Here is a 13,645-nt window from a genome sequence, read left to right as displayed (position 1 = left end):
CACAAAGCTGCAGTAATCAAAACAATATGGTACTCTCATAAAAACAGACATATAGATTCATGGAACAAAGTAGAAAGTTCAGAGATAAACCCATGCATAGATAGTCAACTGCTCTTCAACAAGGGAGCCAAGAATGTATAATGGGTGAAGAATAGTCTTTTCAATAAGTGGTAATGGGAAAACTGGAAATCCACATGCAAAAAATGAAATTGGACCCCTATATTACCCCATACACAAAAATCAACTCAAAATGGATTAAAGACTTACACATATACCTGAAATCATAAAACTTTTAGAATAAAACATAAAGGATAACCTTCTTGACGTTAGTCTTGGCAATAATTTCTTGACTATGATGACAAAAACACAGGCAACAAAAGCAAAAATAGACAAGCGGGACTACATCAAGCTAAAAACCTTCTGCACAGCAAAATGAAAAGACAACATATACAATGGAAGAAATATTTGCAAACTATACATCTGGTAAGAAGTTAATATCTATCTAAAATACATAGGGAATTCCTACAACTCAAAAGCCAAGAACCAAATAGTCTACTTTAAAAAGTGGACAAAGGAGCTGAATAGACATTTCTTCAAATAAGATATGTAAATGGTCAATAGGTACTTGAAAAGGTGTTTAATATCACTAACCATTAGGGAAATGAAAATCAAAATCACACACCAGTTAGGATGGTTATTGTCAAAATAACCAAAGGTAACAAATGTAGCTGAGGATATGGAGAAAGGGAAATTCTTCTACAGTTGTGGAAGAATTGATAAAGAAAATGTGGTATATACATGCAATGAAATATTATTTGGCCTTAAAAAAGAAAGAAACCCTGCCATTTGTGACAATATGGATGAACCTAGAGGACATTAATCTAAGTGAAACAAGGCAGGGACAGGAAGATAAATACCACATAATACCACTTATATTAGGAATCTAAGATAGACAAACTCATGGAACCAGAGAGTGGGATGGTGGTTGCCAAGCACTGGGTGAGGGGGAAACAGGGAAGTATTAGTCAAAGGTCAAGATGTATAATTCTTAGAGATCTATGCTACAGAATAGTGCCTATTGTTCATAATACTGTATTGTATACTTAAAAATTTGCTAAGAGCATAATTTCTTTGTTAAGAGTTGTTAATATGCCCACACAAAATAATAAATAAAGAGGGTGAGAGGAAACTTTTGGAAGTGGTGAATACGTTTATGGCATATGTTGTGATATTTTCACAGACATATACTAATCTACAAACTCAAACTCATCAAGTTATGTACACTAAATATGTATAGTTTATTATATGTCAATCATAACTCAATAAAGTGTTTTTTTTTTAAAAAACGACCATTAAGTCTTTGTTTAGTGAGTCCAAAGTTTGTGCTTCTTCTGGAACAGATTATGTTCATTTCTTCTGTAAATGGTCCATACTTTCTCATATCTTTGCATGCATCATAATTTTTGGTTGAAAATTTTTGGTTGACACTTTGACTCTTATAGTAACTCTTGAAGTCAGACTTCCTTCTGCTTGGGGTTTGTTTTGGTTGCTTGGTGTTTGTTTGATGACTTTTCTAAACTACTTTTGGCAAGTCTATTCTTTATCACATGTGGTCTTTGAAGTCTGTTCCTTTGACTTATATTCGGCTAGTATTTAGACAGAGATTTCCTTCAATGCAAGAGGACAGAGAGAGAGAGAAGAAAAAGAAACCCAGCAAAATAAATCGAAATCTCAAAATCTCTCCCAGTCTTTGCAGATTGGTTCTGTCCTGGGCACTCACTCATCCAGGCCATTTGCAACTCTACCTCAGCCTTCACTTCATACTTGCACTGAACTTAGACATCCACCAGAGGTGCAGGCTCAGAGTCTTCTGAGGTCTTTCTGAGCATGTATCCTGTCCTGAGCATGTATGGGGCTTCCTAAACTCCCCAATACACACAGGCACTTTTGAATGCCCTAATTTTCCATAGGATCTTAGTTTTTCCCCATGCTTTGGTGCTCTGTTGTGTGCCTCCACTGTAATCCTTTGCCCCAGACAGCTGAGATTGCTCATTAATCTTACAATGCCTGTGCTTTGTAATACTAATGCTTTTCTGCTCTGAGTTCTGAGTTAGGTGAAACCAAGACAAGTGCCTGGGGTCTGTCCTACAGGAAGGCCTTAGGATAGAAAAGACAAACACATTATTTTTGAATAAGGTTTTCTCTGTTCTTTCCAGTGCTAGGGAACAGGGTCCCTCCCTGAGTGAGACACGTACATGGTCAGCGGTTGCTGCACCAGTTAGGAGAATTTCTTCCATATTAGATAGACAGATTTATATACTTTCCCATGGAAGATTAAGGAACTGAAATCTAAGATACATGAATAAATTATAAGTGGAAAGGCCATTTAGTGGTTGGTTTACAACGGTATTATAAGTGACAGGGTGATAGAAGTGTGGTAAGTGATTAGGATAATATTCTGCATAGTAAGAGAAACAGTTTGTATTTTAGAAGAAAATTGCTTTAACATTTGCAAACTAAGGTAATGAGAATACAGTGAATTTCAAAATGCCTTTTTAATGACAATGTGTGAACTTGTTTTAATAAACCAAAATTTGTTGTTATTGTGTTAAGGCTATTTTATGTACACGATATCCTTCAAGACCACTGCCAAATCAGGGAGGGTATGGGGCAAGGACACAAAGGACAGACACACAAAATGCCACAAAGCTTTCCTGCCATTTTTAGTTGCCTGTTCCTTCATTCAACATTTGCTTAGGTGCTATAAATCTTTGACTGTTTTCCGGAGTTCTAAATAAAGTTGGTTCTGACAGCTTCCCTTTGGTTTTTGTGGAAGTGGATTTTTGGTTTTTGGTTTTGGTGGATCTGCCTACTCTGCCATTTCTGCTGCCATCACTTGCACTGCACACCCTCCTGTGTGCCACCCTTGTTTCCAGGATGTTGTCATTCTGCTTAACATTACCCCAGTTCTTTCTCTCTAAAATGCCACCCATATATACCTGAGTTTGTAATAAAATTTTAGGGTAAAATAAAATTTACGGTATCAGTTGGTGATTATGTCACAGCACAATTATAGTAGGTAATCATGTCGACTGAAACATTTGGCTTCTCTGTTGTTTTTTTTTTTTTTTTTTGAGACAGGATCTTGCTGTGTCACCCAGGCTGGAATACAGTGGCATGATCAGAGCTCCCCGCAGCCTCAAACTCCTGGGCTCAAGAAATCCTCTTGCCTCAGCCTCCTAAAGTACTGGGATTACATGTGTGAACCCCCACACCCAGCCAGCTTCCTTGTTGTTGAAAATCCTTTGGTTATTCCTCCCATCAGAAGGCCCCAGCAGCCACTCCCACTGTGCTATGGGTTTCTTTTTCATCTTTTCTGAATCCCCTAGTTTCCTTGTCTGAGTAGGTTCAGTGAAACCAAAAACAGAAAATAGAATCACCAGTAATCTTATTAGCCAACGATAGCAACTATTAACTGTTTGATACATATACTGTAAGATCTTTTAGTCATATATATAAGTAGGTATAAGTATGCATTTATATGTATGCATATAAACACACATACATATGTGTGTGTGTGTTTTTCTTCAATAAAAATAAAATTGTAGTAAGGACTTTTTATTTATATAAATATGTCATTTCAATGGCTACGTAATGGTTCAATTTTGGATATATGATAATTTAACCAGTGTCTTATTAATAAGCATTTAGTTATTTCCATTTATTCTCTATTATAAACATTGCAATGGTGATGGCAACTATTTTAGAAGTTACAAGAATCTTAAAGTGTGTTTTCTTAAGTAGTTTTCTTTAAATACTTTCTTCTACAAGCTGGCACTAAGACAAGATGGTTTTGGATTGCCACCAAAGTTGGCAATCATCAATAAGTATCTAAAATGTTTTAAACATTTTTCACCTTAATAGATGACACTCTAACTTCAATAAAACATGTCATTTCAGTTTCAAGTTCCTTTGTAGCCCACAAAGCCTGCATTCTGATCAAATGGATTCATTTATTTGGAAGGGCCTAGTGCATTGCTGCCTTCCTATGGTAGCACTTGCTGCTTTTCCTGGCTAAAGAAGCTGGAAATCACTCCTCTTTCTCACCACCGATCACATGTAATACAGAATTAAAGGTTCAGCTCAAATCCTACTTGATCTATAATCTTTTCATGACCTCTCAGGATGAAGTGATTTGTCCTCTCATTAAAGTCCTTTACCACATATTTGTATCACTTTTGACAATTAAATATATACTGTCTTGTAAGTTGCACTTTTGTGTTTTCAGATGTTTCAAATTTGCTTATTATTTCCCCTTTCTATAACTATAGAGTGCACTAAGAGGCTGTTGAAGGAAGAGATCAGTCTCACTGTCTTCCTAGCACTGTACCTTACACACAGGAGGAGCCTGGTAAATATTTTTTATTTACTACAATTACAGTAAATCACAGCCTTGTATTAGTAAAACTCTTATTCAGTTCAATGCCTCTACATATATAAGCACATAAAAAGAACTATTTTTAAAAAATCACTTTTATCAAGATATTAACATAAAACATTTGTTGCTGACTATAGAGTGGCATTGTTGTAACTGAACTATGTAATATTTAAATCAAAATTATATATTTAAGATTATTTTCTATATTTTTACAACCTTTAAATTATCAATTAAAATTGTTTGCATAAAGGTTGAATTACTTACCTTGCAAAAACTTAAGTGGAAGCTCAGAAATAACAGGAAAACATGAAGAAGCTTCATGTTGGAGGTGTTCGGGGTCTTTGTCTCTGCTGAGAACTCTTTCCCACCCCAGGTATTCTTTTGAAATTTAATTTTTAACCTCTGAAAAAATATTTCAAAAGAACAAACCTCCTAATGAGCTTTGTACTTTTGAACTCTGAAAGAATTTGGCTGAAATCCAGAGAGATTTACCGTAACTGAAACCAAAAAATGGCCTTCCCATTAAAGATCTGAGGGAGGTGACCAACAGGAACTTGTTTCCACCAGAAGAGACTGATTTCCTCCCACCCTGTTAATTGCAATGACTCAATTCTGTATTCCAGGGAAGACAGAAGTTATATTGGAGGAAATTTTTGTTTTTTTTTTGTGCAATAAAAATATAATTTTTTAAACTTAAGATTGAAGACTAGGAGACAGTAAGAATAAAAGTAGACCATAGTGAAGGCTGCAAAATACATTTAAAACTCTAGAAACCAGCTTATTTACTATGCATTTGTTGTGCTGTGATCAAATTGTATTTTTGGAGTACAAGAAATTTTAGAAACAAGTACTCTTGTGCCAGTACCAACTATCATGCAGGATTTATCTATTTATGAAATAAATCTGTGATAGCAGAAATGCTGACACAGTTGGGTTCATCAGAAGCAGACTTGAGACAGTGAGCGTGGGGTACAAGTGTTTGTTAGGGATCGATACGCATACAAGGAAGGGAGGGGAAGCAGGGGTGAGCAGAGGCAGAAGTTGAACTGGAGTGAGTGTGACCTGTCACAGCGCCCCTGATTTCAGTATAAATGGCTGGGCCATTATATTCTGCCTTGCTCGGTCCCCTACTATATATTGCCCAGGAAGGGCATACACTTAGGTGAAACAGTTTTCTGTAGCGAAAGCAGACACAGAAGGATCTGACAGTTATGTGCTATCAGGAGGAGGTATCTTCTGACTACATTCTTTATAGCCAGGTAGCAAGACCTTCCTTGACAGGGGTTCTGGGAAACTCATCTCTGTGTCTTTCAGAGTACACACTTGCACCTTTTAGACCTATGTTCCATATACACTCCAGGAGTGGCTCCTTAAACATTTCAGTGGGTCTCTATTCTTGAGAGAAAACTTAGAAGAGGAAGTTAATGGGAAAAACTACAGCTCCTACCCTTGCAGTTGATCTTGGGGCTGTAGTTGATACTCACCCTTGGCCCCCTTCCTACCCATTTTAGATTCCCTTTACCCTGACCTCCCACCTCTGCTGGCCTTGGTGACTTACTGGATGACATGTCCCACACTCTCTTTCAGGAGTGGTCTGAGCCCCTGGTTACCTTTTGTTTCTCAGGCAAAAGTTGCCATTTGTATCCTTACTGTCACAAGAGGCAGGCTGGACATGGTGGCTCACTCCTGTAATCCCAGCACTTTGGGAGGTCAAGGCAGGAGGAGTGCTTGAAGCCAGGAGTTTGAGATGAGCCTGGGCAACACAGGGAGAGGTTGAGGCTGCAGTTAGCCACGATTGCACCACTGCACTCTAGCCTGAGTGACAAAGAGAGACCCTCTCTTAAAAAAGAAACCAAAAAAAGCAAAAAATAAGAGGTACCCCAGTAGGTTATGTGGGTTCTACACATTTTCCTCCCTGCCCACATTATAGTAATAGCAGCCCTACTTCCTCAGAATGATCAGGGTCAATCACCCTTGTGGATTCTGACTCTTTCTTGCTAGTTCCTAGACACAAAGAGCCCAGTGTACACCAGGCAACAGCTCTGGTTTATAATTCCATGGGACTCTTGCTTGCCCCTGGTGAAAGTATAGTCCTTTGGAGACCAAGATAACGAACCCTGCAGAGTTTACAATTGTGGAGACAACATACACAAAGCCCCCAGTTTGTCAACGGGGGTGATGGTAAGTGTGGTCATTCTTGCCTTTATTCCTTGGTTCCCAGACCCAGGTATTCTTCCTATTGGGAATACAGTGCTATAAGAAAGTCTTTGATTGAATGTATGTACTGCTTCCTGGAGGACAGCACCCCATTCTCAAAAAGTTTTGCATTTAGCTGGCACCTCAGCTCTGCCCTCAGCAGCCCATTATAGCATTCTGTAAGTCCACCAGCTTCTGAGTAGTGTGGTATGTGGTATGACCAGGGGATTGCATGATCACAGGCCTACTCCTGGGCCTGCTTTGCTGTAAAGTGGGCACGCTTGTCTGGCAGGATGTGATCTTTGCTAGATAATTAAGCACTCTATAATTCTCTGGATTATGGTGCTAATGGAGGCCCTGTAGGCAAGAAAGGCACACTCATACCTCAAATATATGTCTATTCCTGTAAGAAGAGACCACCGACCCTCCAAAGAGTGAAAGAATCAGATGTAATTAACTTGCCACTAAGTGACTAGTTGGTCTCCTTGATGAATTGTGCCATCTTGTGGGGACAGTATTAGTGTCAGCTGCTGTCAGGTTGGGCATTTGTTAATGATGGGAGCTAGATAAGCCTTGGGGTCCATGCTATTGGCCTTATGGGTGGCCTCTATCTCTGTTACCATGGTCACTTCATTCTTGTGCCCATCGTGCCAGCACTGGGGTGGCTGATGACTGAGACTCAGTCATTTTGGCTCAATCGTTTTGTTGAGCCAAATTGGTTGAGCCATTTTGTTGGTTATTTAGTGCCTTTTCTTTGGTGGATGGTTTCTGGTAGGCATTAACATGTGATACAAAGATTTTTTTTTCTTTTTCTTTTTTCTCTTTTTTTTTTTTTTTTTTCTGAGACAGTGTCTCGCTCTGTCACCCAGGTTAGAGTGCAGTGGCGTGATCTCAGCTCACTGCAAGCTCCAGCTCCCAGGTTCATGCCATTCTTCTGCCTCAGCCTCCCGAGTAGCTGGGACTACAGGCGCCTGCCACGATGCCCGGCTAATGTTTTGTATTTTTAGTAGAGATGAGGTTTCACTGTGTTAGCCAGGATGGTCTTGATCTCCTGACCTCGTGATCTGCCTGCCTCGGCCTCCCAAAGTGCTGGGATTACAGGCGTGAGCCACTGTGCCCGGCCGTGATAGAAAAATTTTTATACTTCATGCCCAGTCCTGTATGTACACGTATCCATTCTAGATTCTCTTCACTCCGACCTCGCACCTCTGCTGATCTCAGTGACGTACCTGATGACATGACCCACGGTCTCTTTCAGGAGTGGTCTGAGCCCTTGGTTACCATTCACTTCTCAGGCTAAAGTTGCTGTTTGTATCCCAGAACATTTTGCTCTTGATCTTTAAATATTTTTCATTTCAGGAACAAAAGATGATCAGGAAATCACTATTGCCTGTGATTCTATATAAGTCTAGCCTCAGGCCACCTCTCTTTCCACACAAAGTGGATGACCAGGTGTACCACCTGCAGCTCTGCCCTTTGGGAGGACTTTCTCTCACCAGTGTCTTTCAAAACCACTCCAACGTGTGGCTGTAAAGCCGCCTCTGTCTATTTTCAACTTGTACCTATATACCAAGCCAACCCATCTGTAAACAAAACGTGACCTTTTCTCTCCTCCTTCAGCTGGTGATACCAGTTTCCCCAGGGAGCTATAGGTGTGAGCTGAGGAAGGGCCATGAGTGCAACTGTTTGGATGCTGGGGACAGGGCAGTCTGGGCTACCTGCTACCTGTTTATGCACGTTGCTGATACCTCTGGTCCTGTTTGTGTTTGGCTCTGGATATCACACTTCTATCTTACAATACATTTTTCCTAGGCCTGCTTGTCCTTACACTTTGCGGGTCCATTTGGATCCAGATCATAATGGGCAGTTCTGGCCGTATGGTGATGTAGTGTCCTATGATTCATTATTCTACATTTACCAGGAATGAGTAATATACAAATTGGTTTTTAAAAGACACACAATTCTCTGCTGCAGATGGCATGGCCTTGCTCCAGAACCCTAAGGTCCTGTATTGTGGTTCTCCCACAGGATCTTCCTCAAACACCACACAGCATTTTTTCCCCCATCACTGAGACTTCTGATGCCATAGAGTCTGCTGGACCACTGCAGAAGCCTTTTCTGCTTTGGCAGCTGGAGCAGTATTCCCTACTGCAGAATATTTGCTCCCAGAGTCCAAAAAGCCTCATCAGATTTTGTGCTTCCTTCTTTGTTAAAGAAAGTACAAGATACAATAATTTGTCTTTTCCATTAAAGAGGATGTACTAGCACGTTCCTGAATACTGGTTTCCTAAAAATTTTACTGATGTGCCAGGCTTTATTTCCTACCCTCTGGAGCACAGGTGTCTTACCAAAGTATTTAGCATGCTACTTCCTCATCTCCTCTGATCAAGATAATGCTATCAATGGAAAAACAATGGTGTCTTATGGGAAATCCAGATGATCCAGATCTCTGCATATTAACATTATGTCGGAAGGTGGCAGATAAGGCCTGGGAAAACTTTAAGTGTATATGTTGCCCATTCCATGTGAATGAAAACTGTTTCTGATCCTTTCTGACTAAAATGCCCCCTCTCTCTTGCTCCTACTCCAGCCCCGTAATGCACGTGCTTTCCGTTTGCTTTCTGCCATGATTGTAAGTTTCCTGAGGCCTCCCCAGAACCAGAGCAGATGCCAGCATCATGCTTTCTGTACAGCCTGTGGAACCACGAACGAATTAAACCTATTTTCTTTATAAATTATCCAGTCTCAGGTATTTCTTTATAGCAGTGCAAGAATGGACCAATACAGTAGTTAACAAAAAGAAAATGTAAAGTGCTCATGAGGACTGAAATTTTATTCAGTTTAAGTCTCTTTCCTCCTATGATCTCAATGAAAATAAATATAAAAATAAAAGTAATTCCATTGCACCATTGAAAAATGAAGAAGGATTCATTAATAGGACATAAATAGTGAGGAATTACTAGAATACATATAATAGACAGGAAAAGATTAACTGCAAAACTTCAAGGAGTTTAAGAAGTGTCAAATTCATATAGGTGACAACAAGATATCCAAAATAAGAAAGACCATAGAATAAATAGAAACAGTAGAATCTGAGAGAAGTGATGGACTAAGTAATTAATAAATAAAGGGAAGAACATTTGAGCCAGTGCCCCACACAGGGGGAACTTGAGCATTCATTCCAGGCTAAAGCCTACAGTAAGGCTCTCTATAGCACATGTTCTAACCCAGAACCCCTTGAGTGGACACTGAGGCAGAAGCAGAGAAGCATTCTAGACGACACCAGCCTCCATGAAGTGAGGGAGTCTCTGTACTTAAGAGGCAAGCCATAGGCAAACCCCTGAGGCCTCGTATCCCACCCTTCTCCTGCAGTCATTGAAGGCAGAACTCTATAATCAGAATCTACAAAAGCAGAAGTACAGCACAATAAAAAGAAAAAGACCAACCTCACTTATGAATATAGATGCAAAAACTCTAAACAAAATATTGGCAAACTGATACAAACAAAATCTTGAGTAGTATTCAGTAATCTTACCGTTAATACTTACTTGACAACATATATATACATATATATATATATATATATATATGTATATATATGGAGGCTAAGGCAAATAAGTAATTATGCTAATGTCATAAGAATTTCAGGGTAAGACATACACAAGTTTAAATTCAAAGAAATGGAAACCCTGTAGTCTTAACTTTGAATTGGAAATATCACTATGACCCACAGTTTTTTTTCTTTCTAAAAATAATTACCTTCTAGTTGTCCATTGTGTCCACTGATAGGGCCTAGAAGTCCTAACAATCCAGAAGCAATGAGCACTCCTTAGTGGCAGATTGTCTTCTCTACTTACCATTTTCCATTTAAAAAACCAAGGCTCTTTGGAGAAAGGGTGATTCCACATCTGGGGCATAAAATGTAAAAGAAATATTTTGTACCAGAAAGCAAGGAAGCCATCGGAGGCTAGTGGTGGTATTAAAATACTTGAAGGGGCTCTCAAAGATGAAATATTTTAAGCATTATAAGGAAGAATGGTAGCAAAAAATTGAAATAAAAAAGGAAATTTCTTTATTTCAGTTAATAATTGCAAAAGAAATGATAGAATTAATCACATCACTATTTTGCACTACCTTATGAGCCAATGGATCTAGTGATGATCATCAACAGCTGCTAAAACCATTAGGTGAAAAGCTGGCAGGGAACTCTAAGAGATGGATGAGGCTGATAACACTGATCCCACTGACTGATCTCATCTCCAAAGAGAGACAACCAGACATTATGTGTCTCTTCATGGGATGGTAGGAAGTATTCTTGCATGACACACACACAAAAAAAGAACCTGAACACAATCAAGTCTCTAGATCTCACTATTAATTAACTATCAGTTTATGGGAAATACAGAGGATAGAAGAACAATTTATACTATCACAAGGATGTAATCAGTGAGAAAGTAGGAAATTCTACATGACAAAAAGACTCAGTTTTTTCAACAAATAAATGCCATGGTGGCGGGGCGGGGGGGGCGGAAAAAAAACAGGGAGAGGAAACTGACACAGAATAAAAGAAAATTAAGAGACACACCAATAAAATACAATGTATGGCCCTTGTTTGGATCTTCATTTGACTGATCCAACTATTAAAATACATTTTGAAATAACTTGGAAAAATTCCACATGGATATTCGCTAATACTAAGAAAATATTATTTTTGTTAGGTGTGGTAATGGTATTGTGCTTATGTTTTTTAAAAAAGTCCTCTGCTGGAGATTTATGAACAGAATGCTTACTATAAAACACTCTAGCAATAATAGTTTTAATAATAACAGTGAGGAAATAGGAGGAATAACATTTGCAAAAGGCTGATTGAAGGTGTTGTATAGAGAGGTTCATTATATTGTTCTTTCAACTGTTTATGTTTGAAATTTTCATAATAAAAACCAAATAAAAGAGAAAGTCATGAGTTCACATTAATATTTACAATTAATGGCACCTTGGCTAAGTACTTTTTTTTTTTTTTTGAGATGGAGTCTCACTCTGTCACCAGGCCGGAGTGCAGTAGCATCATTTTGGTTCACTGTAATCTCCGCCTCCCAGGTTCAAGCGATTCTCCTGCCTCAGCCTCCCAAGTAGCTGGGACTACAGATGTGTGCCACCATGGCCAGCTAATTTTTGTATTTTTAGTAGAGACGAGGTTTCACCATGTTGGCCAGGATGGTCTTGATCTCTTGACCTCGTAATCCACCTGCCTTGGCCTCCCAAAGTGCTGGGATTATAGGTGTGAGCCACAGAGCCCAGCCTTTTTTTTTTTTTTTAGGTGGAGTCTCGTTGCATTGCTGGAGTGCAGTGGCGTGATCTTGGCTCACTGCAAACTCAGCCTCCCGGGTTCAAGTGATTCTCCTGCCTTGGCCTCCCGAGTAGCTGGGATTACAGGCCCACGCCACCAAGCCCGGCTAATTTTGGTATTTTTAGTAGTGAAAGAGTTTGACCATGTTGGCCAGGCTAGTCTCCAACTCCTTACCTAAGGTGATCTGCCCCCCTCAGCCTCCCAAAGTGCTGGGATTACAGGCACGAGCCACCACGCCTAGCTTTGGCTAAGTACTTTTAAAATTTTGTTCTAATATAAAAATTTTCAGCCCTATTCCTAGCTACCAGCCCTCTTCTCTGTCGTTAGCAATACAGTCTCCCAACTTACAATGGTTACACTGAACAACTTTTCTACTTTACAATGGTGTGAAAGCAATAAGCATTCAGCAAAACCTGTATTTCAAATTTTAAACTTTGATCTTCTCCCTGGCTAGTGATATGTGTGCAATATTCTCTTATGATGCTGGGCAGCAGCAGCAAATGAGACTCTCCAGTGTGCTGTGCTGCCAGATGGTTTTGCCCAACTGTAGGCTAATGTAAGTGTTCTAAGCACCTTCAAGGTAGACTAGGCCACGCTATGATGTTCAGTATGTTACATATATGAAATGTATTTTCCACTCAGATATTTTCAACTCATGATGGGTTTATTGGGATATAACCCCATCATAAGTTGAGGAACATCTGTATCTCCTTACTGGGTATTTTAATTAGATGTCCTAACCTTCCAGTTAGGATACCTCCTTAGATCTTGAATACTACAACTAGACTGTGCTTATATACTTTCTCTACCCCCATCTCTTTTATATTTTGTCTCTTTGACCATCATTCTATGATCATTTTTTGATAAGTAGGTTCTCAAGGCATGAGCAGAAATTCAAAGCACAGAGGAATTCAGTTCCATTTAACAAATATTTATTGGGCATCAATTTTATTCCAGGCACTGTACTAAGTGCTGAGGATACCAAAACAAAGAAGATGTAGTTCTCACTCTTCAGGAGCTTATACTCTAGTGTGAGTTTCTGCAGATGTCATTAGGGGTCTAGGAGCGGTTACTAGGGATTCCAGAAGAGATTGGAATTTTTTTTTTTTTTTTTTTTTTTGCATTCTTTTGAACTTCTTTCTCCATGTAATGCCAACACTTGTAGTAATGACTAGTGATCAAATAACTGTTAGGAATTTCGCTAGAGGTCATTCACAAACATGACAGTGCTCCACACAACTATGTTCATTTCATTGAGTCCATTCTCAGCTTTTGATGCAAACAGGGTGCTGTTGATGACTGGTGGGTGCTGAATTAAGAAGGAGGGACAACAGGTTGAGGGAGAGGGAGAGACAATAGGTTGATGACATCAGCCTCTCCTTCCTGATTTACATTTCCTAATCTCCCCTGGCCTCCCCTTATTCACAGTCAACTGACAGCTAATGAGCTCTCCTGATGTAATAGACAATCAAAGACAATATTTTAAGGAAGCAATTTTAATGCCCCGTAACTCAAATGCCTCCCTGTTGCTTTGCTAATGTTGTAAACATTGTAAAACATGGTGTCACGCTCGTCCGTGTCCATGTGAAGAGAGTCCACCGACAGGCTTTGTGTGAGCAACAAGGCTGTTTATTTCACGTGGGAGCAAGTGGGCTGAGTCTGAA

General features: G+C 39.4%; 1 protein-coding gene across 5 annotated transcripts in view; it reads right to left on the bottom strand.

Moving 5' to 3' along the window:
* Positions 1 to 13,645, bottom strand: part of CFI (complement factor I) — an 80,724-nt gene that overhangs the window by 62,169 nt on the left and 4,910 nt on the right. For 3 of the 5 annotated variants that reach the window (XM_055274871.2, XM_055274873.2, XM_055274874.2), the window contains exon 1: positions 4,703 to 5,019. The exons of 1 other annotated variant lie outside the window; for it this stretch is intronic. In XM_055274871.2, coding sequence (XP_055130846.1) covers positions 4,703 to 4,759 — 57 coding nt within the window. In that variant the 5' untranslated portion in view covers positions 4,760 to 5,019. Of the gene's footprint in view, positions 1 to 4,702; positions 5,020 to 13,645 lie in introns of those variants that run through there. One more of the 5 variants, XM_055274872.2, reaches the window with a different exon arrangement.

This window comes from Symphalangus syndactylus, chromosome 4, assembly GCF_028878055.3.
Source record: "Symphalangus syndactylus isolate Jambi chromosome 4, NHGRI_mSymSyn1-v2.1_pri, whole genome shotgun sequence".
Classification (NCBI taxonomy): Eukaryota; Metazoa; Chordata; class Mammalia; order Primates; family Hylobatidae; genus Symphalangus; species Symphalangus syndactylus.
This window is presented reverse-complemented; position numbering and strand designations above follow the sequence as displayed.